Consider the following 13,902-nt stretch of genomic DNA (forward strand, 5'->3'; position numbering starts at 1 on the left):
TCTCCTGATGGGAATCTGGCTACCGTATTAAATTCAAAATGGAAAAGCCTGAAATTTTCATCTTAAAATAGTTGGATAGAAACTGAGCAAAACTGAGTATGGTAGCAGAATTTATCATGGCAAAATGTCAAAGAACAACTTTGCATTGTTAAGGATTTTGGAAAGTTTTTAATTCACAACTATTTCTGCTTTTCTTCCACCTGTGAGGTGCCACCAAATCAAAATAATGTATTTTAAACCTTTTGACCGATCTTTAACGAGGATGTCAAGCCGTAGAATTGTTCATATAAAATTGCAGGTTATTCTTTGTACTTTTTGTCCAGACAATTTTCTACTACGATGAACGTTATTTGTTCCTCTACCATCTCCACTTCTTCTCCCATAATGGAAATAAAGTTTGACCTAACTGTGGCTCTCTTGAAATCTATAATCATCTCTTTTGTCTGCATTCAAGATAAAATATTTATTTTCAAACCATAACACAAAGCAATTTGTCTGAAATAAAGAGTTGAACATAAACAGTCTTAATACCTACATTTTATGCTTTCTTAGAGACTTTGTACAATGTTTATGTTGATACTAAAATATTTTGCTGTCATGTAAAGTATCGGTTAGCTGTTCATCTCTACATAAGAAACAATTTCATTTCAAGTGAAATTTGTAACTTTTGTGTCACATGACCTGCTGATTTTCTTATGTCTAAATGTAATGTTTCTAAAAATATTGTCCTCCAGAATAAATTATGCAAGCAAACAGACTTGAGAAAAGAAAAAAGGAAGTAAATTCAGGTTGAGCATCTGAGGAACAATGCTACTCCCTTGACAATCAGACTATGCTTAGTTTCTGAAGCAATATGGCGATTTTATAGGATACACACTCAATAAAGGACTGACCTTATTGGCTTTACTGTTAAATATTAGGCTTTTGGGGCTTTATCACCATATAGAGCAGGCTGAAATAAAAATGACCTTGACTGGCATGGCCTTGATGGCTTTACATAGGAGGACTATGTAACTTTAGAGTGGTTCATCATCTTGATAAATTGTAATTAGTAAATGTCATTTTGAAACAAACTAACTACCCTTATTCACAGAAAGATTATGTCTCCACGGTCTTCTAAAAGGAGTTTAAAAGTGAAATATTGTTGGACGCCTTCGTTTTTAACACATACTGAAGTGTGAAGTTCATTGTGGTTCAAAAAGCCTTGTATATGTGAGGAGTTACACATTCAACCCACTCACATCCTCTTAAAGGATGATACATGGGATGTAGCGGGTGCTTTTATCCAAATAGCCGTGGAGTAGTTGTTATACTTTTAGTTCCAGTGACCCCAGTGGGAATCAAGCTCTTAAATTCCTCCAGTTGCTGTCCTCTGCTGGGCGATACAGCATCGCATTATCAGCAGCATCAGAGAGTGGCTCTTAACGCAACCCATTTCATACACTTTGTGCTGTGGTTAATGTGCTTAAAAAGTAGTTGTTTGGGCTGATACCGCACAGGTAAAATGTGTATTTGTTTCACCACTTTACTGATTTCAGGATGGCTTAAACTTCTCCAAAGGGACCTGGATATTTGGAGCTTAGAAAATGGGCTAAATTGTAGGGTATTATCTAGATTTTAATGGTGTGAAAAAATCTAATTCTCAATTATATTTTGGTATTAGACTCCATTTTGAACCTTTTATTATGAAAGGAGTCCAGATGAGGGCAAAGCAATTGTATGAATCGCTAATTAAGATGTAATCTACGCAGCCCGCCTATGGGCACAGACCTAAATTGAAAACTCCAACACCTTGCATACTCTCCAGTGTGTAACCCTTTCCCAGTGTCATGTATGGTTAGCTTGAACAGTTTGAGAGAGCAGATGGACCAGAGTTTTGGATTTTCTGCCAACAGCTTTCGTGGATACTGACATGAAGGGTTTCTTGCTTTTAAAATGAGTGGGCCCATTTTCTCTCTGTGCCGCTCCCAGGGGCCGTGAGCTTGTACAGTCCCGGCACTCATTACTCAGCCTCCAAAGAGAAATCCTGCCACGGACTCTCAAAGATTCACCGTTATGTTCCAACCCCTCAAGGTCTCTATAGATTTCCTCTGTTCTCGCGCTTGTTGAGAGTTTAGTCAGAGCAAAAGTCTCCAGGGTTATCCATTAGGAAGTATAATTTGCGTCACTACTCAATCCCCAATTCTTGCATAGTGCTTAAATCTTCATTACACCAGACAGCTTTTGTTTAGTCAGACACGCAGAACTCTAGTTTTGCAACAGTCCAGTCCAAAGTGAAAGTGAACTGTTTCTGTTACAAAAAACTTTGTCTGAATTCTAATTCAAGGCCGTGCCAGCCAAGGGCAATTCGCCGTCCTTGCAAAGAGGGTAAAAAACGTTTCCATCAAGACTAAATGATTGATGGAGTCGCTGAAGGTTTTCCGTGTGGTGTCATGTTTCCATCTTTCAGGGACCTGTCAGATCCTCTTGTCATACATAAGATGACTGATACTGCACACATTATAGGGCTTTCTTCCTCCACATGTGGAAGTCATCTGTCATGTGAATCTACATGGACATTCTTGACCAAAAAAGAAAAGATGGATGTGGATTGTTTCAACACTAAATCTGATACATTTGTAGGATATGTGCCCTTGAATTAAGGATTTTAAAAGGTGTTAGGTTTGGGGTCAAACATCAACGGTTGACATTGACACTGCTTGAAAATGTATTTACCTCCTGTTTCTTTCACTTATATTTTCAGATCACTGCACAATTTTTAATTTTTAAAAAATGTTCTAAAGGAAAAAGTTATTCAAATTAAACGTCCTGCATTTCCCATGTGAACCATATTTCAGTGGTTCAGTTTCAACAGGTCTTATTACCGCTAGTCCCATAGAAAGAAGAAATCACCTCAATAAATCTTGTCTGACAACATGAAGTAGGCGAACAGATTTCACAAACCAACATAACCTGCCCCAATCTGAAGAAATTTAAGAATAAAAGATATGGTCACAAACATCCATCAATTTGGAAAGGGTTACAAGGCATTGGAACTTCAGCAAACCTCTGCAAGAGCTATCAAGTAGAGAAAAGTGAATTCTCCTAGGAGTGGCCGGCCTACCAAATTTACTCGCACTTCAACAACTCACCCAGACGGGGGAAAAACAAAGCAATGTCTAAAACACTCCATGCCTTACTTGCCTCAGTAATGGTAGGCTTTTAAGATTTAATAATGCTGGACACAAATACCCCCACAGGTGAGTTCTAAGGTGAAAACAACCGCTGACCAAAGAGGTCGTCTTACACTGGCAAAAAATAAAATAAAATTACGATGTTCCTCAAGACTTAAAATATTCTATACACTGACAAAACAGTACGACTTTTTGCAAGATGTGTTTCCAGTTAGATCCGATGTAGAAGTAACAGCATTTCATAAAAAGAACATCAATTGTGGCAGTGGTAGTTTTTTAGTTTAGTCCGAGGCTGTCGAACTACCACCTTTTTTTCTCTCCGACTAAAAATCCTGAAGGATAATCTTTTGGCAAAAGTTTGTAAGCTTAACTTCACCTGTGCAGTAAAAGCAATGATCCAAAAAGCAATGATCCAAAAAGCAATAGGATGAAACTATTCTCTCACTGCACGGCATATTCTCTCTGAGTTACTTGGAGTGTAACTCTGTTGTAAAAAAAAAAAAGGCAGACATCGGATTGAGATTGCACGAGCAGGAAATTTCACTGCGTTGAATTTAAGTCACAACACAGCTGAGTTTGACAGCATAACAATGTTGTAGTTTAGAAGTCAGAATTTCAACATGGTGACATCCATAAACGTTGTTTACAAACATAATTTTAAGCTTTACTTTCCATAAGCAAACAGCACTTTTAATTTGCTCAGTTTAGATCTGAGAAGCTACATGTAACATTGATTTTTAGATGCACTCTTACATGTGTGTCTTGTAAAATAAACAGGTTTCCACCACATCAGACTCCTGCTGATGAGAGGAGCGGCCATATTGAAAGGCGACGTCAGCCTTACAAGTCATGACGGGGTAGTCGGAGCTGATCCCAGTTTCCCAGTGGGAAATCCGACTTCAAAGGGCGGTCCAGTTGATTTCTCTGTTTCGAGTGCAACTGAAACGCAGCATTATTCTTCTGTGCCTCAAGTCAAAGACAAAAAGTGCTGATTAGGAAATTCCTAGTTTATCCTTTATAAAAATGTTCACAGATATGCAAAGAATTTTCTTTGTCAAGTGGGTTTAAGAAGTGAGAAAAATAATTTGGAATTCACTGCTCTTTGGATTTGTTCGCCTGGCCTGCTGCACCCCCTCAGGATGGAGTAACCACACTGGCTCTTGAATACAGTCTAATGTGTGTGCTTTCAATTTCTGGTGTTTATTGTGTATAAGAGCAGGAAGTGATAAAGAGCACAGCCCTAGGATAAATGCTTCTCCTCACTGTGCGTGCTGGATTTTATTGTCCTGCACAATTTCCCAGATGGGAGCATTTCAGCTGGTGGGTTTGCCGGGTGCGTGAAAAGCTATTTGCATCTGCCACTCTGTCTGAAGTCTCTGTCTGCCCATATAATCTCAGAGTGCTGGAGTATGGAAGATACTTCTGCAGTCCCTCCCTGATGAAACACATTATGCTGCAATCCTGATATTCCTGCTGAGTCCATGTCAGCACTCCTTTCTCAAACATTTTGTTTGCTGGGCTTGTCACATTCACCCATCAAGGAAAGAAATGTTTTAAACTTCCTTCTTCAAGGATTCTGCTTTGCTAGGTTCTCTACATCTTCTGTGTTCTGTTTTGCTTTTCGAAGCGAAACAGAACACAGAAGTGTGTGGATTAAGCTAGTTTTTATTCCAGACGCTAACTTTGCTTTGCAGCAGCAGCTCAATTAGCGACTCAATCAGCTGCATCTGCATACAACTGAACATATTGTGACTTATTATGAACAAAATATGGTTTAAGTACCAACAGAGATCATCCAGGCATCTAAATTAGCATCAGAAAACTCTCTAAAATCAGCTAATAAAAAATCAGGCTCAAACCCAAACTGTATTCATCAACTAGAAAGCTTAATGTACAGCCTGCTTACACCCCCCACCATTATGTCTATTAGCTAAATTTCACAATGACAGAGAGGGCAGAGACTTATTAATTAACGTCTTTCAAATCAGAAGTTTACATATAGAAATGTTACTGTCTCTTTAAAACAATGAGGGAAAAGCCCAGATGATGTTATGTATTTGGAAAACTCTTATAGGTCAACTGACACAAACTAACCTGACCCAATTATGCCGGTTCTGTGAGGAGGAATGAGTCAGAACTCCAATAAAATATTGCTGAGAAACTTATGGAAGGAAACCCAAAACATTTGACCAAAGTCATACAGTTTAAAAGACAAATAGTCCTGATACTAAGCAGATTATCCTCGATACCGACCAAATGTGAATCCGAAGAACGTTTAAAATAAATCTCTGCAGAATCTTCTTGTTAAGCTTTTTAGCCTTTAGCAAATAGAAATATTTTTGGTCAATCTAACTGACCTGAAACAAGAGAATTTGACTTCATACAGAGAGAGTGTTTGTTTATTTGGTGTATGAACATATCTTTATTTGATTCTGTGCAGTCACTTAGTATGAAATTCCAAAACACCCACATTATTAAAGTGTGTTTGATAGATGGTGAAAGTCAATGTAATATGTCTGCCTAACGAAACCTGTCGGTTTGTAATAGAAAGTTGCATCATTCCCATTCCAACCTTTTATTGACCACGGATAAAGCTAATGCTGCTTTTACAATGTAAAAAAAAAAGTTATTTTCTTCCTACAGTCCAGTGCCAACAATCACATGGAGGAAGATAAATGGCATCTTCCCCAAAAAGGCAAGACTCCGGAAGTCCCAGGCCGTACTAGAGATTCCCAATATTCAGCTGGAAGACTCGGGAACATATGAATGCAAGGCTGAGAATACAAGAGGAGGAACTGCTTTCAAAGGGCATCTGCTGGTCTACAGTAAGTCGGAGTGCACCACTTTTACGCTTCCTTTTTGCACTTTTTTTTTCCTGGCAAAAATTCAGGCTTTTTAATGTGGGTATGTGGTATGCATGCAGTCTTACTGCGTGGTTATTCAGGCATCCATGCTACTATCCCCTCTTGGTCTGTTTAGATCATTTTAGCTTCTGCTCAGCCGTCATGCATTATCCAAGAGCAAGCATACATTATCACATTTGTTGATATAGTTATTCCAGGAAGCATAACTACACTATTGCTCTACTTTCAACTTCCAAGCAATTTTTCAATAATATAATTGTTTGTCTTTTTCAAATTCAAGGCAAGAAACTGTAGAGAAATCCTGAAAGGGTTTTGTTCTGTATATATCCTAGAAAATCTGAGAGACATTTCTCACACGCTTGCAGGCTGAGAAAGAAGCGGGACGTTCCGACAAGAATTTAAGAAACAATTTGTTTTTTTCATCTTATCAACATAATCTGATGCTTTTTTTTTGCGTGGCTTGAAACGACCGGATTGATCTTCACTGCTTTCAATTTTCAGTTGTTTTATCTTGCAGCTCAATTAAATGTTTGAAATATTTTTGCAGATGTGTCACAAAATGCCTTTTTTTTTAAATCATCTTAAAGACAATGGAAATACTTATTAATGCTTCATACATTTAATGTGTACAGTTTTATGGCTCCAAAATACATTTGCTTATTAAAGGAACACAAAATCCTTCAAATAACAAATTATTTATAGCCAGAGATTTTGTTGTCAATATTTGCATGCTCTGGTATTGAATTATGAAGCTTCAAATGTGAATCCGTTTCTTTGGAAAGTGCTGCTTTTAGCCTCCCGACAATAAGAGGCACAAATAATGGAGCAGAGTAGCTGGCTGTACCTGTGATCATAAACTTATCTAAGCTGGTACATGTCTCCCATTTCTCTTTGTCTGTGCCTTGTGCACAGGACCAAGATAATGGACTACCTCAACCTTGGTAGAACACATTTCCAAGGCCCCACAGTTCTTGGCAACTTCCATTCTGTTGACATCACAAGGAGAATAGGGAGCTAATTTGTAGCAGCCCTGCACTAAATGTAATTTACACAGGTCACCTGGCAGCTTGAACTTTCATTGTGCGGGAGACCTTGCTGACCATAATCATTCAATCAAAGCACACCAAACGTATTCTGCTGAAGGTGGCATATGCATGGAAAAGAAAAGAGTCTGCTGGCCGTGGAAGAAACAACTCAATACTCAGGGTGTGTGCACACACTGAGGAGGCGAAGAGGAAATACGCAAATGATGTTCCTTGATTCTGTGCTCTGTCTGAATCTACACTTTTTGATATTCCTGTGCAACAGAAACTGAAATAAATCAAGCAAAACCTGTGCATGTACATTTCAAAGCTCATTAATAAGGGTTGTAAAACATATGACTTTTAAGTGCTCCACCAATTTAAAGGATTTGGAGGGAAGAATTATTATTTAAAATATATATTTTTTTTAGCTTTATTTCATACTAAAGTGTTATTGCCTCATTAAAACATACCTGGAGGGTGCAGGTGGACATTTATCATTTGTCATTTATTGCAATAAACTTCTTGTACAGTTAATGTTTCAAACCCTCCAAAACCCTGTGTTGTTGATTGTTAGTTTTACTTTTGTCTCCACTTCGTTCAACAAGAATCATACTTCTTTACCCATGAAAAAACTAAAGAACTAATTACAGTAATGTCATAGCAAGAAAAGACGGTGTTCTTTTGCAGTTATTTGTTGTATAATTTCTCTGTTATACAACATATAAGGGTGAGCAAAAGAAAGAGTCTGCTATATGTAAAACCAGAGTCTTCATGGTTTTTAGAACGCAAGCTAAGGGACTTTAATGCAGGATGTTGTTGAGCAGGAGTGTGAACCCTTGAAAACACAGAATATGTTGGAAAATAAGAAGTCCCAAAGAAAGGTAGTTGACTTGTTTGCAGAGCTTATAGAGCTGCTTTACAGTAGAAAGAAAAAAAAATTCTCATAAAGAAGAGACAAAGACTATTTGTGTGCATTCGGTTGAGAATTTTGTGTGTTCATTTTCTCCAGTTCTAATTGCCTCCTGGCATTTTCTGCTTGCAAATTACACAATGATACACACATTCATTAAAGAGTTGTGCAGTTAGACGGTAAAAGAGGCTTCCCTCTTTTTAATGCAGCCTGTGGGCCCAGAAAAGCCTCACTTTTGTTTTTTTTGTCTGAGTTGCTTCTTTATTAACAACTACCGGTAGTTCAGATGTATGGGCTCAGTTTATTCTTTGCCTTGCATTGTAATGTTTACTGGTTTAACATGCGTCTGTCTAAATGTGTATTTAATGTACTCTATATAATAATTAGATGACTTCTGGAACCGATGTGTTGCTATAGGCATCAGGGTATTTGTATTTGTAATAGTTGTGATGGCCTGCTCTTTGTTGATCTAGTTGACATTATCACAATAAAATTCATGAAGATTTGTGACTGCAGTGAGGCCTAGATTTACCTGATCTAAACTGATATTGTTGAACTTTCTCGATTCAATCGGACCAAAAATCGTACCAGTGTTGGTCGGCGTTGCAACTGCCATTAAAGGTGGAGTAAAGTGGCATTGTAGCTACATATATCAGGTTCCCAAACTGTATTTTTCTTTTCAAATATTTTAGATTTTCCACAAAAAAAATCTGCAAACACATTGCGTAAATTCCACAGTTAAAGTCCCCAGAAGAATCCACAAATCTGTGAATACTGAACCGTGAATAGATGGTGGTCCACTGTATGTTAGCCTGCTGATGTTTCAAGCCGAGAGAGTCATACCCCCAAAAGACCTGCAGCGGTGATTGCTGTTATTCAATGTATTGATCTTAAGGGACCTAATTTGCTTTTCCATTTTTTAAAATATTTGAAAATCTTTTGTCGTTTTGAGGGCCTATTTTTTCCAGGCTGTAAATGCGTCGTATACTGATCTGGTGAGTTGTTACGTTTTATGCCTTAATAATGCCAAGAACTTCTTGGAACACAAAATGTGTGGTTTGGACTTTTATCTAAATATTATAAAAGTTTGCAACACATCTTTGGATGTTTTTTTTTCCTTGTTGCCTATTATAATTACAGAAAAAACATACTTGTGGCTTTTGTATATCTTAAGAATTTATTACTCATTTTTATGTCTCTTTTTTCTCTCTATCTTCCAGCCCTCCCTCAGTGGGTCAGAATGATTAATGACACTCAGATGGATAGTGGAGAGAAGCTCCAATGGGAGTGTAAGGCCATCGGGAGGCCCCGGCCCACCTATCGCTGGATTCGTAACGGTTTGCCCTTGACATCCCAGGTACTTTTAATACACACAGCAACCCTCCTCGTCGTTAATTGCACACTTCATGCAGAGGTAAAAAAATTTCCACATTCAAGTCCTGACTATCCCCGGTGCTTTTGCCTCGTTTCAGGGTCGAGTTGAAATAGCGAACGGGGAACTGACCATTAACAAAGTGCAACAGACGGACTCAGGAATGTACCAGTGTGTGGCTGAGAATAAATACGGAGCCATCTACTCCAATGCAGAGCTGAAGATTCTAGGTACTTATCACCTGGTTTGTTAATGTAGACCAAGCTGCTACTTTCTAGACTAAAGTCGCTTTCCTTCAGAGCACATTTCTTAATCTAATACCGGCTGAACCATTGATGTCTGATTAAGGTACTGGCTGATAGGCGAAGAGATTGAAATGCAAGAGGAGAACGCTGAACTGTGAGATATGGTGATTGCCAATCAATGGCCCCTGATTTAACCCAGGCACTAGACAGATGAACAGACTAATGACTCTCCTGGTTGTATTCACTGAGGAGTGTGTGCACATCAACTTGATGAGGGTCTAGAACATTTTGGCACAACTCTGAGGAGGATGTAAACCAGTAACTTGTAGGTATGGATTTCAGCTAATGGAACCCAACACTGGCAGTGGTTTGTTTGGGGATTTTAATGACTTCATTAGGCTCTCATCAGTGCCCTGTTTGCTATCACATGAAAATACCCACTTCCAAGAAAAACAAACTTTCACTTCTTGACTTTCATCACAACCTTTTTCAGTGGAATCTGTGTTTTTCAAGCCAAACCTCATTAAACACTCCTGAAAGCAGATGTTTAAATACACTGAAAGTAAACGCACTTGACCTTTGTTTTCTCTCACTAAACTCTCCGTGTTTAGCTCAGTTTAGATTACTAAAATTGTTTGTTTGCTAAATACCAGAAAATTGAGAAATACTTTGTTAAAATAATTATTTTATTCAAAATCAGAACTTCACAAAACCTAGATGATTCCATGGGTTTGTGGGTTTCTAACATGTCAATTCTCAGAGTTATTTTGAGGCACATCTAGGATTATCTGAAACAACTTTCTTCTAAAGACTGAATCTTGACATAAAACTGGCAGATTACAGTCTGCTGAAGAATTCGGATGCAGGGATCTTACTTTGTGGGAATATATCACGTGCACGTCATGAAATAGACGGCATTGCACCAGGCTGTATTAAGTGGGATTTGTTTTTCTTTTAACAGATAGTAGCAAAATTACATAAGTGGATCTCAATGTATCAGAATGTTATTGAAAAGTTCCTTCATTTCAGTAATTCATTTCACTAAGTGAAACACATACATACATAGACTGTTTTCAAGCCTTTATTTATGTTATTTATACTAATACTCCACATAAAACTAATAAAAACATGGCATATATTTTGTTACATTAGAATACTTTAATATATTCTGTTAGAATGTATTTATATATATATTTATCAAAATATAAAAATACAGGAATGCTAGGTTAGTGAAACATTTCATACATGCTTAGAGATTAATTTTATAATACGACAAATGTGTCTCATCAGAGCACATGTTCTGTTTTACTGAGACGTATTTGTACAAGAAACAGCAGTGTTACCTTATAAGAGTGATAGATGAAGCTCTGTTATTTCCATAGCACGACTTTGCAAACAGCCAACATTGTATTTTTTTCTTTAAACTAACTTGATTCTGCAAGACAGTCAGTGCCTTGTCAGGGATTGCCATAATTGTCTAATCACCTGCAATTGCTGACAATTGCCTACTTACGAATAACTTTGTATCATTATTGTTTCCTCTTTCCACCGAACCAGCATTATGTGCACTTGGAAATTTTTTAGACATTAAAAGGCAAAGAGAAAGTGCTTCTATGCCTTAAGGCTGCAGGCTAAAACATAAGAGTCGTGCTGAAATAGCTGTCCACTGTTCTGTGCTGATGCACTATTTTCTCCTTGTCATCTTCGATACTGGGACACATCTGGTGATACCCATTCCCCTTTCATTTTTCCCTCAGGGATGACTTGATTTACTGTCTTTTATGGCTTGCCCTTTTCTGAAGGGGAATCTGTGGCATTTTGAAAATCTTACTGCAAATGGATAAAGTTTTCTGTGTACGTTCTGGGATGTCTGTGTAGAACAACACTCCTTGGTGAGCTTTATATTCAAGATTCAAGGTGTTTGTCTGCAAGATTTAAAAGTTGCTGGGCTTTTAAAAGGCTTTATCCAAGCCGACGACCAGATACTCGTGTCTTCCTCGGAGTCACAGTCACGTTGGATGAGATTTGGAAGCCGTTGATGAATGTTTTCATAACTTTACCCTACGGGCACGTCTTCCCAGTGACCTGCGCTCTGTCTCGATGTCCAGAAGCGAACACTATCAGGACAGATTACATGACTAATAACAGCCTGCAGATGAGCGATCACCAGAGGCTGCACGGGGTCAACGGCTGCCCTCACGTCTGCGATCTTGTCCCAGATCCAGCTCTTCTGGGAGTGTGGTAGCATGGAGGCATGCGAGTGGTGGTGCCACCAGCTTTGATTAAAGCAAATACACACAGCAACTGCTCCGGTTTCTGCTCCTTTTTGTGTCTACAGGGACCTCCGCCACTCAGACAACTACTCAGGCTCAAAGACAAGTGTTACAGGGAGAAGGGTTGGCCTGTAGCTACAGATGAGATTGAATTGTCATTGTGCATAACGTCACCTATGAGGCATCATTCAAGATTTGAATAACCAGTGTTGACAAAGCCCTAGAGCCTGTGCATGGCCAGTGCATGGTTCTCTAAACAGCTACATAATTGTTTATTATTTGTATCTTATGCACTTACTACTCTCTCAGGCAGTCTGGATAAATTAATGCCAATAACAAAATACATTTAAAAAAATATATACAAAGCACCCAACTGTGTCCAATATAACAAATAATTCAGTTAAATATCACTTTGGTACATTTTACAATCTTTTGTATTGTCTTTTGACAAATATGAACTTTATTATGCTGCTAATGAGAGACGTTTGTATTCGGGTCCTGGAATGGTAGAAGTTCATATAAATAATCTTCTCTGTCGCTAACAGGCTTGAGGTTACAATTGTCCATATCTTCACTTGTATTTAAAGTTACAAGATTGATGCTTGATTATGATCAAGTCAAGTTTGTTTGTGTGGCATATTTCAGGAACAAGGCATTTCAAAGTGCTTCACATGATAAAAACACAATAACTAATTATGGTTGAGAACAGCAAACAAGCAACAAACGTCACATTTTCTCAAATGCTATTATCAGAGTCATCAAGAATAATTATCATCAAACATTGGGATGAAATCTAGAACTAATCAATGTTCCAGTCATTATTAATCAAAACCAACTCTAATAAACAAGTGAAGTGGGAATTTAGCCTTGATTTAAAGGAAGTCGGTGTTTTTGCTGTTTTGCAGTTTTTTGGAGGCTCGTTCCAGATTAGTGGAGAATAAAAACTGAATGCTGATTTTCCATCTTTGGTTCTGGGGATTCAAAGTAGATTTGAATCAAGAGACCTGAGTGGTCTGTGAGGTTGATATAACATGTTGTTGATGTATTCTGGTGCTAAGCCAGGGGTGTCAAACTCAATTTCACCAAGGGCCACTTCAGCATATTGGCCACCCTCAACGGGCCTCATTGATGTTACAAATCAGGGTCTCAATGTCCAGAAGTGCATCCCTGCTAAAACACCCCAGACAAAAGGTTGACTTCCCTCATTCAGTTCTGTAGAGGCTTATAAAGAGTCAATGGTCCAGGTGTGTTAGAGAAGGAATCCATCTAAAGTTGCAGATGGGAGCTCTGGAAAACTAGACTTGGGCCCCCCTAGCATAAATGTATAAAAATACAATGTTAAAAATAAATTAAACACCACCTCATATTGTTAAATAACTGATTTTATGTATTAAAGTTTTAAATATTACATTTGAGTTTCCATGGATGTAAAATTACTGCTCAGTTTAAAAATTACAATATTTAAATCAGTGTTCAAAGGTAAGCAAAAAAATAATAAAAACAAGTCACATGGGCAGATATTATAGACTTTACGCAAAGATTTAGTCTCAGAGGCAACTGAAATCAATTAATTAAAAAAATCCTTTCTGAATATCATCTCATGGTCTCTGAACTAAATGCGTCTTTCTGACCGGGAGTTGCAGCGTGTTGAAGAGTTATGGACCGGACGCTGTGGAGCGTCTGGTTAGGAAGTGCATTACAAACCTTTGGTTGAAATGTAGTTTGTAGTCAATTCGTGCTCAAAACCTATTTTAAGTCAATCATCGACCTATAAAATGCTGGGGGGCCACATGTGGCCGGCGGGCCTTGAGTTTGACACATGTGCATTACGCCATAGAACTGCCAATTGGCAATTGAAGTAAAGTAGCTTTGATTTCAAAGAAGCCGACACTGAAGTCAATTGGCAAATGAACCATCACGAAAAATGAAGGCTCTTGTTGTCTCACTGCACCCCAAGAGATCCATAACCTACAAAAACCATTTGTCTGGTTTTAAACCAGAGACCTTCTGTGTGTAAAGCAAACATGATAACCACTAAAC

The 13,902-nt window shown here is 38.1% G+C and overlaps 1 protein-coding gene across 5 annotated transcripts in view; it reads left to right on the forward strand.

Annotated features, from left to right (window-relative positions):
• cntn5 (contactin 5) overlaps positions 1–13,902 on the forward strand; it is a 155,231-nt gene that overhangs the window by 102,131 nt on the left and 39,198 nt on the right. For all 5 annotated transcript variants that reach the window (XM_016680665.1, XM_016680663.1, XM_007569936.2 and 2 more), the window contains 3 exons: positions 5,817–5,998; positions 9,193–9,329; positions 9,445–9,574. In XM_016680665.1, coding sequence (XP_016536151.1) covers positions 5,817–5,998; positions 9,193–9,329; positions 9,445–9,574 — 449 coding nt within the window. The remainder of the gene's footprint in view (positions 1–5,816; positions 5,999–9,192; positions 9,330–9,444; positions 9,575–13,902) is intronic.

Source organism: Poecilia formosa, unplaced genomic scaffold (assembly GCF_000485575.1).
Source record: "Poecilia formosa unplaced genomic scaffold, Poecilia_formosa-5.1.2 Scaffold252, whole genome shotgun sequence".
Classification (NCBI taxonomy): domain Eukaryota; kingdom Metazoa; phylum Chordata; class Actinopteri; order Cyprinodontiformes; family Poeciliidae; genus Poecilia; species Poecilia formosa.